Below are 15,541 nucleotides of genomic sequence, written 5' to 3' on the forward strand. Positions count from 1 at the left end.
TTACCACATACTTGATCATGACTTTTTAAAATAAAACTCTCACTGATATAAAGCAGACCAACAAAGCAGAAATGTAAAAAGATCCGAGGAAAAAGATGGCATAACAATTGAATAATATAAAAGGTAACATGACAAAACACAGGAAAATAGTTCAAGGGAAAAATCATCAGCACAGAAATGAAAGAATATAGCAAATATAGAACAATAATATAGAACAAAGAATAAGAGAATGGAGATTTAAAGGACACAACAAAATGAAACAGAACAAAGGAAAAAGAAATTAAAGGGATCAGAGCACCAATATTAGATTTAGAGCAATGGTTCTCAAAGCAGGGTCCGTGGACAAGCAGTTGCGTTTCACTTGGGAATTTGAGAGAAACCACAATTTCTCATGCCACCAAAGATTTACTAAAGTCAGAAAATCTGGAAATGGAACCCAACAGTCTGTTTTAACAAGCCCTCCAGACAATTCAGATCCACACTAAAGTTTTGGAACTGATGCCTTGGAAGATGGAAAAAGAGACACAATATGAACATAGCCAAAATGTCCAAAGAGGAAAACCAATCAGTATAACATCACAAATATTTAAATATAAACAATAAACTTAAAACTTGAATCTGCATATTAAGAAGGGCATAAGTAACAGAGAAAACTGACCTAGAACAGTGAACTCCAAGACATATCTAGGAAGTTAGTGAACTTTAAAGATGAAAAAATAATCTTTTGAGCAAAGAAACAAAAAGATTAAGTTAATTAAAATGGAGGGGGGAAGAAACAAAAAATCAGATGGCATCTTATTGCTTCACAACAACATTAAATATTAGAATACAGTGGAACACTCACAGGTTAAGCATGAGCCAGGATTTTTATATTCCTTTAAACAACCCTTCAAAAATAAAAATGACAACAAGTAAACACTCTTAAACATGCAAGAACTAAGGGATCACTGTTCTCATGAAATATTCTTTTTTTTTTTTTTTCTCATGAAATATTCTTGAGAAAACTACTAGGAGTTAAAACTTCAGCTAAGCAAGAATTGGAAAAGGAGTACTATTATCAAAGCAGTAAAGCATAATTAGCTATAAAATAAATGTGGGGATTAGGAAGAAAAAACAGAAAGTAAATATCATCTACCCCAATAATATGAAAATAATATAAATAAAAATTGAGAGAAAAAAAAGGAGAAATGATGGGTTGGAACTCCCATCTTCGGAATTTAATGTTAACAAATCAAGTAGTAGAATATAAGTATACTTCACAGTAGGAAAATAATATCATTTATTAAAAACTAATAGTGGAGAAATGGGAGTAAAAGAACAAAGACTTATATTATGCATAGGTAGGAATTTAATAGGTAATATTTAAAGAAATACAAAACTAAAGATATCATAGAAAGATACAATTGTGAAATTAATCACTAAAACAAAAATACAGACAACCCAAATACCAGAAAACTAGAAATGCATGCACCAACACACATTTTAACAGCAGAATGAAAGACCTGTGGTTAACTATGAAAAGAGAAAACAACACAATAACAGCATCAATATCCAATATATTTTTCACATGGATAAATGTAAATGGAATAAATCATCAGTTAAAAAAATAAAAGAGTTATACACATGTCCATGTAAGTAAGAACTTGGACAGAAATGTTTGTTGCAACATTATTCACAATAACCACCAAGTGAAAACAACTAAAAATGTCCATCAACTGAAGAATAGATAAACAAAGTTATATATCCACACAAAGAAATATTTTGGGGGCCATAATAAGGAATGGCATACTGATTCATGCTACAACATGGATGAACCTTAAAAACATTATGCTATATGAAAGAAATCAGGCACAAAAACACCACATTTTGAATAATTCAGCTTCTATGAAATGTCCCCAAATAGTCAAATCTATAGAGACAGAAAATAGACTGGTGGCTGCCAAAGGCCAGAAGTTTGGAAGAATTAGGGAATGGTTGCTAACAAGTACAGAGTTTCTTTTGGTGGCGATGAAAAATGATCCAAAGTTGACTGTGGTGGTGATCATACAACTCTGAATTGCACACTAAATTGAATTTATTGAAATTGTACATTTGAATGAGTAGACTGTGCGATACACAATTACATCTCAATAAAGCTGTTTAAAATTCTAAATAACAGAAGTGTTACAGTGTGGATCACAAAGGAAAACAAAACTTCACTGTATACAAAGCACATACCTAAAATAATAAGATTCAAAAAACCTTTGAAGTAGTATGATAAATAAAGGCAAAAACAAACAAAAAGAAACAAGGCTCACAATATTAGTCACAATCTTAAAAGTCAAGACAAAAAAAAAAAAACCTTTATAAGTCTAAGGGAATATAAATCCAAATGAAGAAATAATTATCTATGAAATTATCATCACCAAAAAGCACAGTATGAATATTCATGAAGAAACTTTAGAAGACACTATAATTAAACAGCCACTAGTGTTAGGAAGATTTCATTCACCTCACTTAGTCTATGACAGATCAACTGAGCCAAAAATAAATATGAATATAAAGGCTAAAACAAAAACATAATTAGTAAGGCAAATTTGATTGACATATATAAATCTTTACTCTGAGTTGATAACACCTTTTAAAGGGTCTGTGAAACAGTCCCAAGAATTGATAACACCTTATAATAAATTCCAAAAAGCAGAATATACAGATAATATCCTTTCACCTTAACACGATAAAATTTAAAATAACAAATTCAGAAAATAAAGACTTCTACCTTGAAATTTCAAAACTCTTTAACAAGCATGAAAAAAAGCAAAAAAGAAAACAAAATTGCAGACTTCTTAAAAACATGACAAAAGTTACTCAGTATCCTATTCTAGTTATCAGACTACGTATGGCAGGCACAGAAGGAAATTTTAAAGTACTAATATCTATAAGAAAAGAAGGAGAGTTAATGAATTCAATTGCCCAACTAAAAAGATAGTAAAGGACAATAAAGAGAAATACAAACCAAAGATTAATAAATAATAAAAGTAAGTTTTGCTTAGGAAAAGAGCAGAAGTAAGAAACAAAAGAAAGCTGGTTTATTGTGGAGGGGAAAAAACTTAAATAGCTACCATTATTCAGAAAAAAGCAAAGAAACAAATATTCAACTAATAAATCCTGATAGGAAATAACCACAAAAACAAAAGAAATTTAAAGTCTTATCATCAATTACTTTCCTCAACTATATACAGTTAATTTTAAAATATCAATAAAATGGCTATTTTGCTAAGAACGATAATTTACCAAAACAGGGAAGTCTAGTTGGCTCAGTCAGTTAAGTGTTAGACTCTTGATTTTGGCCCACATCACAATCTCACAGTTCATGGGTTCGAGCCCCCTGTCAGGCTCTGCACTGATAGCACAAAGCCTGTTTGGATTCTCTCCCTCTCTCTCCCTCTCTCTCTCTCTCTCTCCCTCTGCCCCTTCCCTGCTCATGCTCAGTCTCTCTCAAAATAAATCAATAAACTTAAAAAAAAAAAATAAAGAAAGAATGATAATTTACTAAAACAGACTCAAGAAGAGAAAAAAATCTAATCAAACCAATTTCCATAGGAGAAGTAGAGGAAGTCCAGTATCTGTTAACCCAACCCCAAACACTAGGACTCAAATAGTCCATGGGAGAATTCCATAAAATCCATCAAAACTGGATAATTCCAATGCTATTAAAACTACTCCAGAACAGCAGAAGAAAAAATCCTAAGTTCTTTTTGTGGAGTAGAACATTGATGTAAAAGTTACCAAAGAGTTACAGAACAAGATCACTTATTAACATCAATACAAAAATCCTAAATACAATGCTAGAAAAAAAAACCATTCATTACATCATTTAAAAATAATACACTATGGAGAAATAATCCATGTTCATGGACAGGAAGACTCAACAGTGACAAATGTCAGTTCTTCCCAACTTGATCTATAGATTCAATGCAATCCCAATCAAAATGCCAGCAAATTATTTTGTGGATATCAACAAACTGACTTTAAAGTTTATATGGAGAGGCAAAAGACCCAGAACAGCCAACATAATGTTGAAAACAAAGAAATAAAGTTGGAGGCCTGACACTCCCTGACTTTAAGACTCACTATAAAGCTACAGTAATCAACATAGTGTAGTATTAGCAAAAGAATAGACAAACAGATCAACAGAACAAAACACAGATCCCAGAAACAGACTCACATAAATATAATCAATTGATCTATGATAAAGGAACAAAGACAATACAATGGAGCAAAGACAGTTTTTCAATAAACGGTTCTACAACAACTATCGTATTCCAAAAAATGAATCTAGACATAGACCTTACACCCTTCACAAAAATTAACTCAAAATAAATCATAGACCTAAATGTAAAAAGCAAAACTATGCAACTCCTAGAAAATAAGGTAGGACAAAACCTAGACAACTTCGGGTATGGTGATGCCTTCTTAGATATAACACCAAAGACACGGATCCATCAAGACATGGATCCATGATCCATGTGGTTTGAGAAAACAAAACACATGCTGGAAAAAATATCTGAAAAAGCACATCTAATAAGGACTCTTATCCAAAATATCCAAAGACTCTTAATAACAAAATGAACAAATCAATTAAAAAATAGGTCAAAGACCTTAACAGACACATCACTAAAGAAGCTATAGAGATGAAAAATAAGCATATGAAAAGATGCTCCACATCATATGTCATTATGGAATTGCAAATTAAAAAAAAAATTATTTGTGTGTGTGTGCGTGTGTGTATATATACATATATATATAATCACTACACACCTATTAGAATGGCCAAAATCTGAAACACTGACATCATCAAATGCTGAGAAGGATGTGGAACAACAGGAACTCTCATTCACTGCTAGTAAGAATGCAAAATGGTAAGCCATTTTGGCGGTTGATTACAAAACTAAATATACTCTTACCATATAACTGAACTATTGTGCTCTTTGGTATTTACTCAAAAAAGTTGAAAATTTATATCCACACAAAACCTACACGTGGGTGTTCACAGCAGCTTTATACATAATTGCCAAAATGTGGAAGCAACCAAGAATCCTTCAGTAGGTGAACGGATAAATAAACTGTGGCACGTCCAGACAATGTAACATTACTCAGCACTAAAAAGTGAGCTATCAAGCCATGAAAAAGACATAGAAACAACACTTAATGGCATATTAATAAATTAAAGAAATCGATCTAAAATAGTGTGATTCAAAAAATAAAATAAAGTAGTATGATTCCAACTATATGACATTCTAGAAAAGGTAAAACAAAAAATCAGAACTTGCCAAGGGACAGGGGAAAGAGAGGGATGATTAAGCAGAGCATAGATAGGTACGGCAATGAAAATACTCTGTATGACACTATCCTGATGGATATGTTATTAATATACTTGTTCAAACCTACAGAATGTACAACACCAAGAATAAATCCTAATGCAAACTAGACTTCGGGTGATTATGGTGTCAATGTGTGTTCATCAGTGGTAACAAATGTAACATTCCAGTGAGTAATGTTGATAATGTGAAAAACCATGCATATGTGGTGGCAGCAGGTGTAAGTGAAATCTCTGTACCTTGCTTTAAATTTTGCTGAGAGAGAAGGAGCTAAGATGGCTGAGTAGTAGGAGGACCCTGGGCTTGCCCCATCCCTCAAACACAGCTAGATAAATATCAAATCATTCTGAATACCCAAGAAATAGATCTGAGGACTATAGAACAAACTGCACAACTGGAGGAAGAGAAAAGGCCACATTGTGAAAGGCAGAAGTGCAGAGACATGGTTTGGGAGAGAAACAGACTGCAGGTGCTGTAGACGGGAGGAAGGGAGAGAGAGAAAGAGGAGTACACAGGGGATCGCACAAGGAAAACACCTCCCCAAAGCCACTGACTGGGAAAACAAGAGGGGCTGATTTTCTAAAGTTTTTACAATGAGTGGAGCTCAAAGAGTGTAGTTTTAGAGGCCCATGGTGTGGCCAGTGGTGGAACCCAGCAGGCGCTGCAGTGCTCCTGTGGATAAGGAGGGCAGATAGCCTGGGAACAGACAGTGCCATCTGAGGATGCCCTGGCAGGCACTAGGAGAGATGGTTCCCCCTTCTTGGAGCACATCTGGAAGAGGTGGCACTGCCTCTCGTGAGTCACAATCTCATGATTCATGGGTTCAAGCCCAGTACTGGGCTCTGTCTGATAGCTCAGAGCCTGGAACCTGCTTCTGATTCTGTGTCACCCTTGCTTTCTACCCCTCCCCCACGCTCTCACTCACTCTCTCTGTCAGAAATAAAAAAAAACATTAAAATAATTTTAATAAAAAAATAAAATAAAAATCAGAAAGGAACTCATTGACAGTAATACAATAATAATGGGGAGTTTTAACATACCACTTATCAATGGACAGATCATCTAAGCAGAAAGTCAATGAGGAAATAATGGCTTTGAATCACACACTGGACCAGATGGACTTAACAGCTATATTCAGAACATTTTATCCTAAAGCAGAATACACATTCCTTTCAAGTGCACATGGGGCATTCTCTAGAACAGATAACAACTAGGCCTCAACAAGTACAAAAAGATTCAGATCATATTACACAAGTTTTCCAATCACAGCGCTGTGAAATTTGGAGTGAATCACAAGAAAACATTTGCAAAGACCACAAATGCATGGAGTTTAATGAATGTCCTACTGAAGAATGAAAGGGTCAACCAGGAAATTAAAGAAGAAATACAACAATACATGGAAACAAATGAAAATGAAACCATGACAGTGGAAAACCTTTGAGATGCAGCAAAAGCAATCATAAGAGAGAAGTATATAGCAATATAGGCCTACCCCAAGAAACAAGAAAATTCTCAAAATCACAAACCAACCTTACACCTAAAGGAGCTAGAAAAAGAACAATAAGTGAAGCCTAAAGCCCATAAAAGAAGGGAAATAATAAAGATTAGAGCAGAAATAAATGATATAGAAAAAAAAAAACAACAAAAAACAAATAGCAGTGGAACAGATTAATGAAACCAGGAGCTGGTTCTTTAAAGAGTAGAAGTGTTAAATCTGTAGCCAAATTTATCAAAAAGAAAAGAGAAAGGACCAAAATAAATACAATCACTAATGAGCAAAATCATAACCAACACCACAGAAATACAATTATAAGAGAACATCATGAAAAATTGTATGTCAACAAATTGGGCAATCAAGAAGAAATGGATAAATTCCTATAAACATAAACTACCAAAACTGAAATAGGAAGAAATAGAAAACTTGAACAGACTGATAACCAGTAAAGAAATTGAAGCAGTTATCAAAAATCTCCCAACAAACACAAGTCCAGGGCCAGATGTCTTCCCAGGGGAATTCTAACAAACACTTAAAGAAGAGTTAATACCTATTCTTCTCAAACTGTTCCAAAGAATAGAAATGGAAGGAAAACTTACACATTTATTCTACAAGGCCAGCATTACCTTGATTCCAAAACCAGCTAAGTCTCCACTTAAAAAAAAGAGAACTACAGGCCAATATCTCAGGTAAAGTTGGATGCAAAAATTCTCAACAAAATACTAGCAAATCGAATTCAACAGTACATTAAAAGAATCATTTACCACAATCAAGTAGGATTTATTCCTGGATTGCAAGGGAAGTTTAATATTTGCAAATCAGTCAACATGATATACCACATTAATAAAAGGAAGGGTAAGAACCATATGACCCTCTCAATAGATGCAGAAAAAGCAGTTGACAAAGTACAGCATCCATTCTTGATAAAAACCTCAACAAAGTAGGAACAGAAAGGTCATACCTCAAGATAATAAAGGCCATATATGAAAGACCCACAGCTAATATCATTCTCGATGAGGAAAAACTGAGAGCTTTTCCTCTATGTTCAGGAACAAGACAGGGATGTCCACTCTCACCATTGTTATTTAACATAGAACTGGAAGTCCTAGCCTCAGCAATCAGAAAACAGAAAGAAATAAAAGGCATCCAAACCAGCAAGGAAGAAGTCAAACTTTCACTATTTGCAGACAACATGACAATCTATGTAGAAAACATGAAAAACTCCACCAAAAAATTACTAGAACTGCTACACTAATTCAGTAAAGTTGCAGGATACAAAATAAGTATCTAGAAATCTGTTGCATTTCTACATACCAATAATGAAGCAGCAGAAAGAGAAATCAAGGAATCAATCTCATTTACGGTTCCACCAAAAACCATAGGATACCTAGGAATAAGCCTAACAAGGAGGTAAGGAATCTGTACTCCCAAAACTATAGAACACTGAAGAAAGAAACTGAAGATAACACAAAGAAATGGGAAAACATTCTATGCTCATGGATTGGAAGAACAAATATTGTTAAAATATCTACACTACCCAAAGCAATCTGCACATTTAATGCAATCCCTATCAAAAGACCAACAGCATTTTTCATGGAGCTAGAACAATCCAAAAATGTGTATGGAATCCAAAAAGATCTCAAATAGCCAAAGCAATCTTGAAAAAGAAAAGCGAAGCTGTAAGCATCACAATTCCACACTTCAAATCATATTACAAAGCTGAAGTGATAAAAGACAGTATGGTACTGGCATAAAAACAACACAGAGATGAATAGAACAGAATAGAAAATCCAGAAATGGATCCACTACAATATGGTCAACTAATCTTTGACAAAGCAGGAAAGAGTAGCCAATGGAAAAAAGTCTCTTCAACAAATGGTGCTGGGAAAACTGGACAGCAACATGCAGAAGAATAAAACTGGACCACTTTCTTACACCGTACACAAAAATAAACTCAAAATGGATAAAAGACCTAAATGCGAGACAGAAAACCACCAAAATCTGAGAGAAGAACACAGGCAGTAACCTCTTTGCTATCACCCATAGCCACTTCTTACTAGATATGTCTCCTGATGCAAGGGAAACAAAAGCAAAAATGAACTTATTGGGACTTCACAATAAAAAGCTCTGCACAGAAAAGGAAACAACCAACAAAACTAAAAGGCGACCTTCGAAATGGGAGAAGATATTTGCAAGTGACATATCTGATAAAGGGTTAGTATCCAAAATCTATAAACAATGTATAAAACTCAAACCCCCAAAAAATAATCCAATTAAAATGGACAGCAGGCATGGATAGACATTTTTCCAAAGAAGACATCCAGATAGCTAAGACACATGAAAAAAAATGTTCAATATCACTCATCATCAGGGAAATGCAAATCAAAACTACAATGAGATATCACCTCACACCTGTCAGAATGGCTACAATTAACAACACAAGGAAACAACAGATGTTGGCAAGGATGCAGAGAAAGGGTAACTCCCTTATGCTCTTGGTGGGGATACAAACCGGTGCAGCCACTCTGGAAAATAATATGGAGGTTCCTTAAAAGTGAAAAATGAAACTACAATATAATCCAGCCATGGCACTACTAGGTATTTGCCCAACAGATACAAAAATACAGATTCAAAATACAGATTCAAAGGGGTACAAGCAATCCAATGTTTACAGCAGCAGTATCAACAATAGCTATATTATGGAAAGAGCCCAAATGTCCATTGACTGATGAATGGATAAAGAAGATGTGGTGTATATATATGCATACACACAACGGAATATCACCCAGCCATCATAAGAATGAAATCTTACCATTTGCAACAACATGGACGGAACTAGAGAGTATTATGCTAAGCAAAGCAAAATAAGTCGGAGAAAGACAAATACCATATGATTTCACTTATATTCAGAATTTAAGAAATAAAGCAAATGAACATAGGGGGAGAAAAGAGAGAGAAGCAAACCAGAAAACAGACTCTTAACTAACGAGAACAAACCAAGGGTTGCTGGAAGGGAACTGGACAGGAGGATAGGTTTAATGGGTGATGAGGATCAAGGCAGGCAATTGTTGTGATGAGCCCTGGGTGTTGTATGTAAGTGATGAATCACTAAATTCTACTCCTGAAACCAATACTACACTATATGTTAACTAACTTGAATTTAAATAAAAATGTGAAACTTAAAAAAAAAAAAAGTTGTGAACCAAACTGCTGTAAAGAAAAGAAATAACAATAATAATGAAGTCTTCAAAAATAGTAACAATACATTAAGTAGGACTTATCATATTAGGACGTATTTTCATATAACTCATGAGATAAATAAATCTAACAGAAAAAGATAATTGTATTATATCTATAGATGAAAAGTCATTTGGCAATACTGAATACCTTTTTTTTTAATGTTTATTTATTTACATTGGGAGAAAGCTCACACTCAGGGAAAAGGGGCAGAGAGAAAGGAAGAGAAAATCTTAAGCCAGTTCCACACCGCCAGCAAAGAGCCCCATGTGAAGATCAATGTCACAAGCCACGAGATCATGACCTGAGCCAAAATCAAGAGTAGGACGCCCAACTGACTGAGCTACCAGGCGCCCCATAAATACCTATTCTTGAGTAAAAGTAAAACAACTCAATATTCTGGTTTCTCTTCGGACTGCATAAATCTTTCAGCTTTTAAAAGTAAAACAACTCAGCAAAATAGAACCAGATACTTGTTTAACCTGATAAAATAGATTTCAGACTCAGAGGCAACATATACTTGTAAGCAACACTAGAAGTACCGCCATGCAAATCAAGAACAAGATCCCTATAACTATCACTACAATTTAAATCTGTATTCATGCATAACTGAATCAGACAAGAGAAAAATATATTAAAAATCTAAAGAATAAAACTGTGTCTATTTATACTTAATATGATTGAATACCTAGAAAATCCAAGAGAATCAACTGAAGAATTATTATAAACAACAAAATATAGTGAGAACTGGAAAAATAAAGTCTGTATACCAAAATCAACAGCTTTCTTTTTTTTCTTATTTTTAAAAATGCTTTTTAATGTTTTTATTCATTTTTGAGAGAGAGAGAGAGATAGAGAGAAAGAGAGAGAGTACTAGCAGGGGAGGGGCAGAGAGAGAGAGGGAGACACAGAAAGCCAAGCAGGCTCCAGGCTCTGAGCTGTCAGCACAGAACCCAACACAAGGCTCAAACCCAACAACTGTGAGATCATGACCTGAGCCAAAATTGGATGCTTAACTGACTGAGCCACCCAGGTGCCCCCCAAATCAACAGCTTTCAAATTTAAAAACTTGTATAAAAGGCATCTGCTAAGTCCTACAGGTAACAGCACCCTTAATAGTTAAAATAGACTTTTCCTGCTCCAAAGAAAAGGAATAAATATGGCTGTATCACTCTCACTACCTGTATTCAACATTAAATAAGAGGCTCTTAGCCAGTATAAAAAGAGAAAAAATAAAAAGGTATCCAGATTGGAAAGGAAAACTAAATGTGCCCTTTTTTGTTTCGTTTTGTTTTGTTTTGCAGAGGACATGACTGTCTATGTAAAAAGATATGATGGAATCTATAAAAAGCTAGTACATGGGAACCTGGGTGGCTCAGTTCATTAAGAGTCTGACTGCAGCTCAGGTCATTATCTTATACTTCGTGGGTTCAAGCCCCATGTCAGGCTCTGTGTTGACAGCTAAGAGCTTGGAGCCTGCTTCAGATTCTGTGTCTCCCTCTCTTTCTGCCCCTCCCCCACTTGTGTTTTCTCTCTCTCTCTCTCTCTCTCTCTCTTTCTCTTTCTCAAAAATAAATAATTAAAAACATAATCTAGTAAAGTAATAAGTGAGTTAGCAAGACTGCAAGAAAAAATCAATATACAAAAATCAATGTATTACTATATGTTATCAACAATTAAAAATTGAAAAATTTAAATACTATTTATAATATATCAAAGAGTATGAAATCAATCTGAAAGAAGTCAGATGAGTAAAACCACAAAAATTTCTTTTTTTTCTATTTTATTTTTTTAATTTACTCCAAGTTAGTTAGCATATCATGCAATAATGATTTCAGGAGTAGAATCCAGTGATTCATCCCCTACATATAACACCCAGTGCTCATCCCAACAAGTGTTCTCCTCAATGCCTATCACCCATTTAGCCAATCCCCCCACCCACAACCCCTCCAGCAACCCTCAGTTTGTTCTCTGTATTTAAGAGTATCTTATGTTTTGTCCCCCTCCCTGTTTTTATATTATTTTTGCTTTTCTTCCCTTATGTTCATCTGTTTAAACGGAAAAATTTTCTGAAATTAAAGACCTAAATAAAAGGAGAGAAATACCAGTTTGATAAACTGGAAAACTCAACGCTGTTAGGGTATCAAATCTTCTCCCCCAAATTGATCTATATATTCAATGCAATTCCAATCCAAATCCCAGCATGCACTTCGTAGATACTGACAAACTTATTCTAAAATTCACATGAAAATGCTAAGGCCTAGAAAGTTGGAAGGTTAATCCTATCTCATTTCAAGGTTTAATCTGAAACGTAATCAAGACAGTGTGGTACTAGTGTAAAGACAGACAAATACAATCAAGGGAACAGAACAGAATCTAGAAAAAGACCCAGACATTCCATGACAACTTAGTTTTCATAAAGGTGCAAAAAGCAAGTCAATGAAAAAAGGGCAGTCTCTTCAATAACTGGTGCAGAAATAATTGGATATTCATATACAAAACAAACAAATGTCTAAGACTATGGAATACTTAAATTATGGTACTGATAAGATGAAAATCTTTGCATCTGTGAAAAAAAAAGGAAAGGGGGGGACTATCTCTACATACCAATACTGGGGTAAGGGGACTCAAAATATATTAAGTAAAAAAAGCAAAGAATAGAATAAAAGAAAGAAAGAATAAAAGCATAGAATGGTGTGTTAAGAATCATCTCTTGGATAAGGTTGGTAAGAATAGTAAATGTATTTGCTTATATATGCATAGGAAAATTCTGATGGATACAGTTATAAGCTAATGGCAATGGTTATTCTTCTGATGTGATAAATGAATAGAAAACTTTCATAGAAACTTTTTGCTGTGTGACTTTAAAAATTTTATAAACATATTAATCCATTCAAATAATTCTTTTTTAATTGGCCTTCAAGCTGTAAATACAAACAAGCTGTAAATACAAATAAGCTGTAATCTGAGAAGCTGCTATTTGTTTTTACTATTTTGGATGCTGTATTCTAATTATGTATACTAAAGTTAAAAACTGAACAACTCATTATCTCTTCACTGGACTTGACAGATCAAATGACAAAATGAGTAGGTTGTTAACAGAGCTATGTTAAGTCCTAAAATCAAAGTTATCTCCAAGATTTTAAAGATATATAGAAATAAAATTCTATTATTCTACACATTTCTGTGCATTCTTCATAGTTGTAAATTTTGTTTAAATCCACATAAAAACTAGCATTCCTCATAAAAAATGATACATAATTCTCTCAAAAATGCTTTATTATTCATAATATCACTATCTCACCCATTCCCATTAGTAATGATAAAAATAATAAGAATCTCTACAGCAATCATCTGTTACATGTAGCTACTATCCTATAACTGGTGTTGCTGTAGTCTTACCCTTTAGACCAACTCTGCTACAAAATGTGCTTTTCTTCTTTATTACATGAAACAAAAAAAAAAAAAAACAACAGAACTGGAAAATGAGAGGAGGAAGTTATACTTAAAATTCCACATACTAGAATTCTTTTAATTTTTTTTTTAAGTTTACTTATTTTGAGAGAGAATGCACACGCGCACGTCAGCAGGGGAGGGGCAGAATCCCAAGCAAGCTCCGTGCTGTCAGTGCAGAGCCTGATGTGGGGCTCGAACTCATGAACTGTGAGATCATGACCTGAGCCGAAATCAAGAGTCTAACACTTAACTGACTGAGCCACGCAGGCACCCCTAGAATTCCTTTAAAAAAAAGAGTATCTTAGAATTTTTTAGGGGTTATATAAGCTAAGTGTTTAAAAAAAAAAACAAACAGGTTTTTCTAGTGAAAAACTACATGAAAAGTTGTTCAACCTAACTGCTTCACATCCCTTAAGAACAGTTCTAATAGTAATCCACTGCAAATATTTCTAAGTAGCACTGATTGTAACTAAAGAAACTGTATGATCTAAGACATTTTCTTAAATGTTGAACTTGAATTATGACAGCACAAGCTGTCAAGTTAGTTTTTTTAAAAAATGAATGCAAACTGAAACCATGTGGCCTCTGCTCAACTTTTACACTGATTTATAATTTAGAAAGTGTTTCTATAAGAATGCATTGCTCCAGTTAGCAAATTTTCACCAATGACATAGTCCATGTTAAGTGTCTATCAACCTTATCCTTACCCTTACCCTACAGATTGGGCAGGGCACAGAAATAGATACCCCTTTAACATCCCTGCTGCCAAAACAGACACAAAAGGCAAGCAGTGAGCTGTGGGAAGATCAGGGCAGCAGGGATCAACCAAGAGTTCCATGCCAAGCAGGTGTTATGCAAAAATTCCATAAAAATAGAATAATAACTTCGTATTCATTGACATGAAAAATGATAGGCACTGGACAGTGCTGGGATTACTGTAGCTATTATATCCAAGGGCTCATTCCAAATTAAGTGGACATGAGCAGAAGCAGGTAAAATACTACAAAAATTTACATCATCTAGCATGTGGGATTATATTAGAAAAGAGTTTAAAACGCATACTTGCAGATGTTGCTATACTTCCTATATTATTCTATCATAACCACCCCTTCTCCAAAATATAATAATTTCATGGTGCATCTTTACTGTCAAATACTATGTAGTAGTTAAAAATAATGAGACAAATCTCTAAGCACTAACCTGGAAATATTTCCAAGCCACACTGTTAGGTAAAGAAAACAACAATCCCAGAATGATGCATTTTAAGTGTCAAAACAACAGAAAGAAACAAAAGAAAACCCTCAATATATGTACGTATGCAAATGATTTTTTAAATAGGAGTAAGTACCAACCACTGGTGGTTGGTGACCTTCAGAAGGCATAACAGGTAATTTTCACTCTATCTCATTCTTTACTGTCTACAGCTTTTTAAAAAACATAACATAGACCAACAGCCATGAATCAAAAACTATTATGAGAAACAAGAAAGGAACCTAGTTTAAGTTTCCATCACTGAGAATCTTACTCTGGAGAAGACTTGGGAATTGCACAAGTTTGTCCAGAATAGTGCTATATTCAATTAAAATAATTTCTGGAAAAATCAAGACAACTGGGCAGTAATATGTCATTCATAATCCTCTCACAAGCTGAATTATGACACACTGTAAGGACTAATTAGAAAATTTTACCTTTCTTGAAGTATAGATGTCAAAAAATGGCTTATTTCTGACACTAAATGGTTCCTGTGTTTTGTCAATGAGCCCAGTCTTCATTTTTTCATGTCGAGGACTTATTATTTCTCTTTCTATACACTGCAGACGAATATTAAAATCACAATCTCCAACTGGCTGTGCCTGAATCAAATGAGACAATTATTTCAATTTCAATACTAAAAACTATTTTATCAGCATAATTATTAAAGCCGTCACAATGTACATGGCAGTCTATGTAAGGAGCATCTTTAAAGTTGTCCAGTGCACAGACTGCACAACCA

At 34.2% G+C, this 15,541-nt stretch overlaps 1 protein-coding gene across 2 annotated transcripts in view; it reads right to left on the minus strand.

Moving 5' to 3' along the window:
- RNGTT (RNA guanylyltransferase and 5'-phosphatase) overlaps nucleotides 1-15,541 on the minus strand; it is a 334,258-nt gene that overhangs the window by 186,651 nt on the left and 132,066 nt on the right. For both annotated transcript variants that reach the window (XM_042939336.1, XM_042939335.1), the window contains exon 11: nucleotides 15,237-15,401. In XM_042939336.1, the coding sequence (XP_042795270.1) occupies nucleotides 15,237-15,401 (165 nt within the window). The remainder of the gene's footprint in view (nucleotides 1-15,236; nucleotides 15,402-15,541) is intronic.

The sequence above is a fragment of the Panthera leo genome, chromosome B2 (genome assembly GCF_018350215.1).
Source record: "Panthera leo isolate Ple1 chromosome B2, P.leo_Ple1_pat1.1, whole genome shotgun sequence".
In the NCBI taxonomy this organism is placed as follows: Eukaryota; Metazoa; Chordata; class Mammalia; order Carnivora; family Felidae; genus Panthera; species Panthera leo.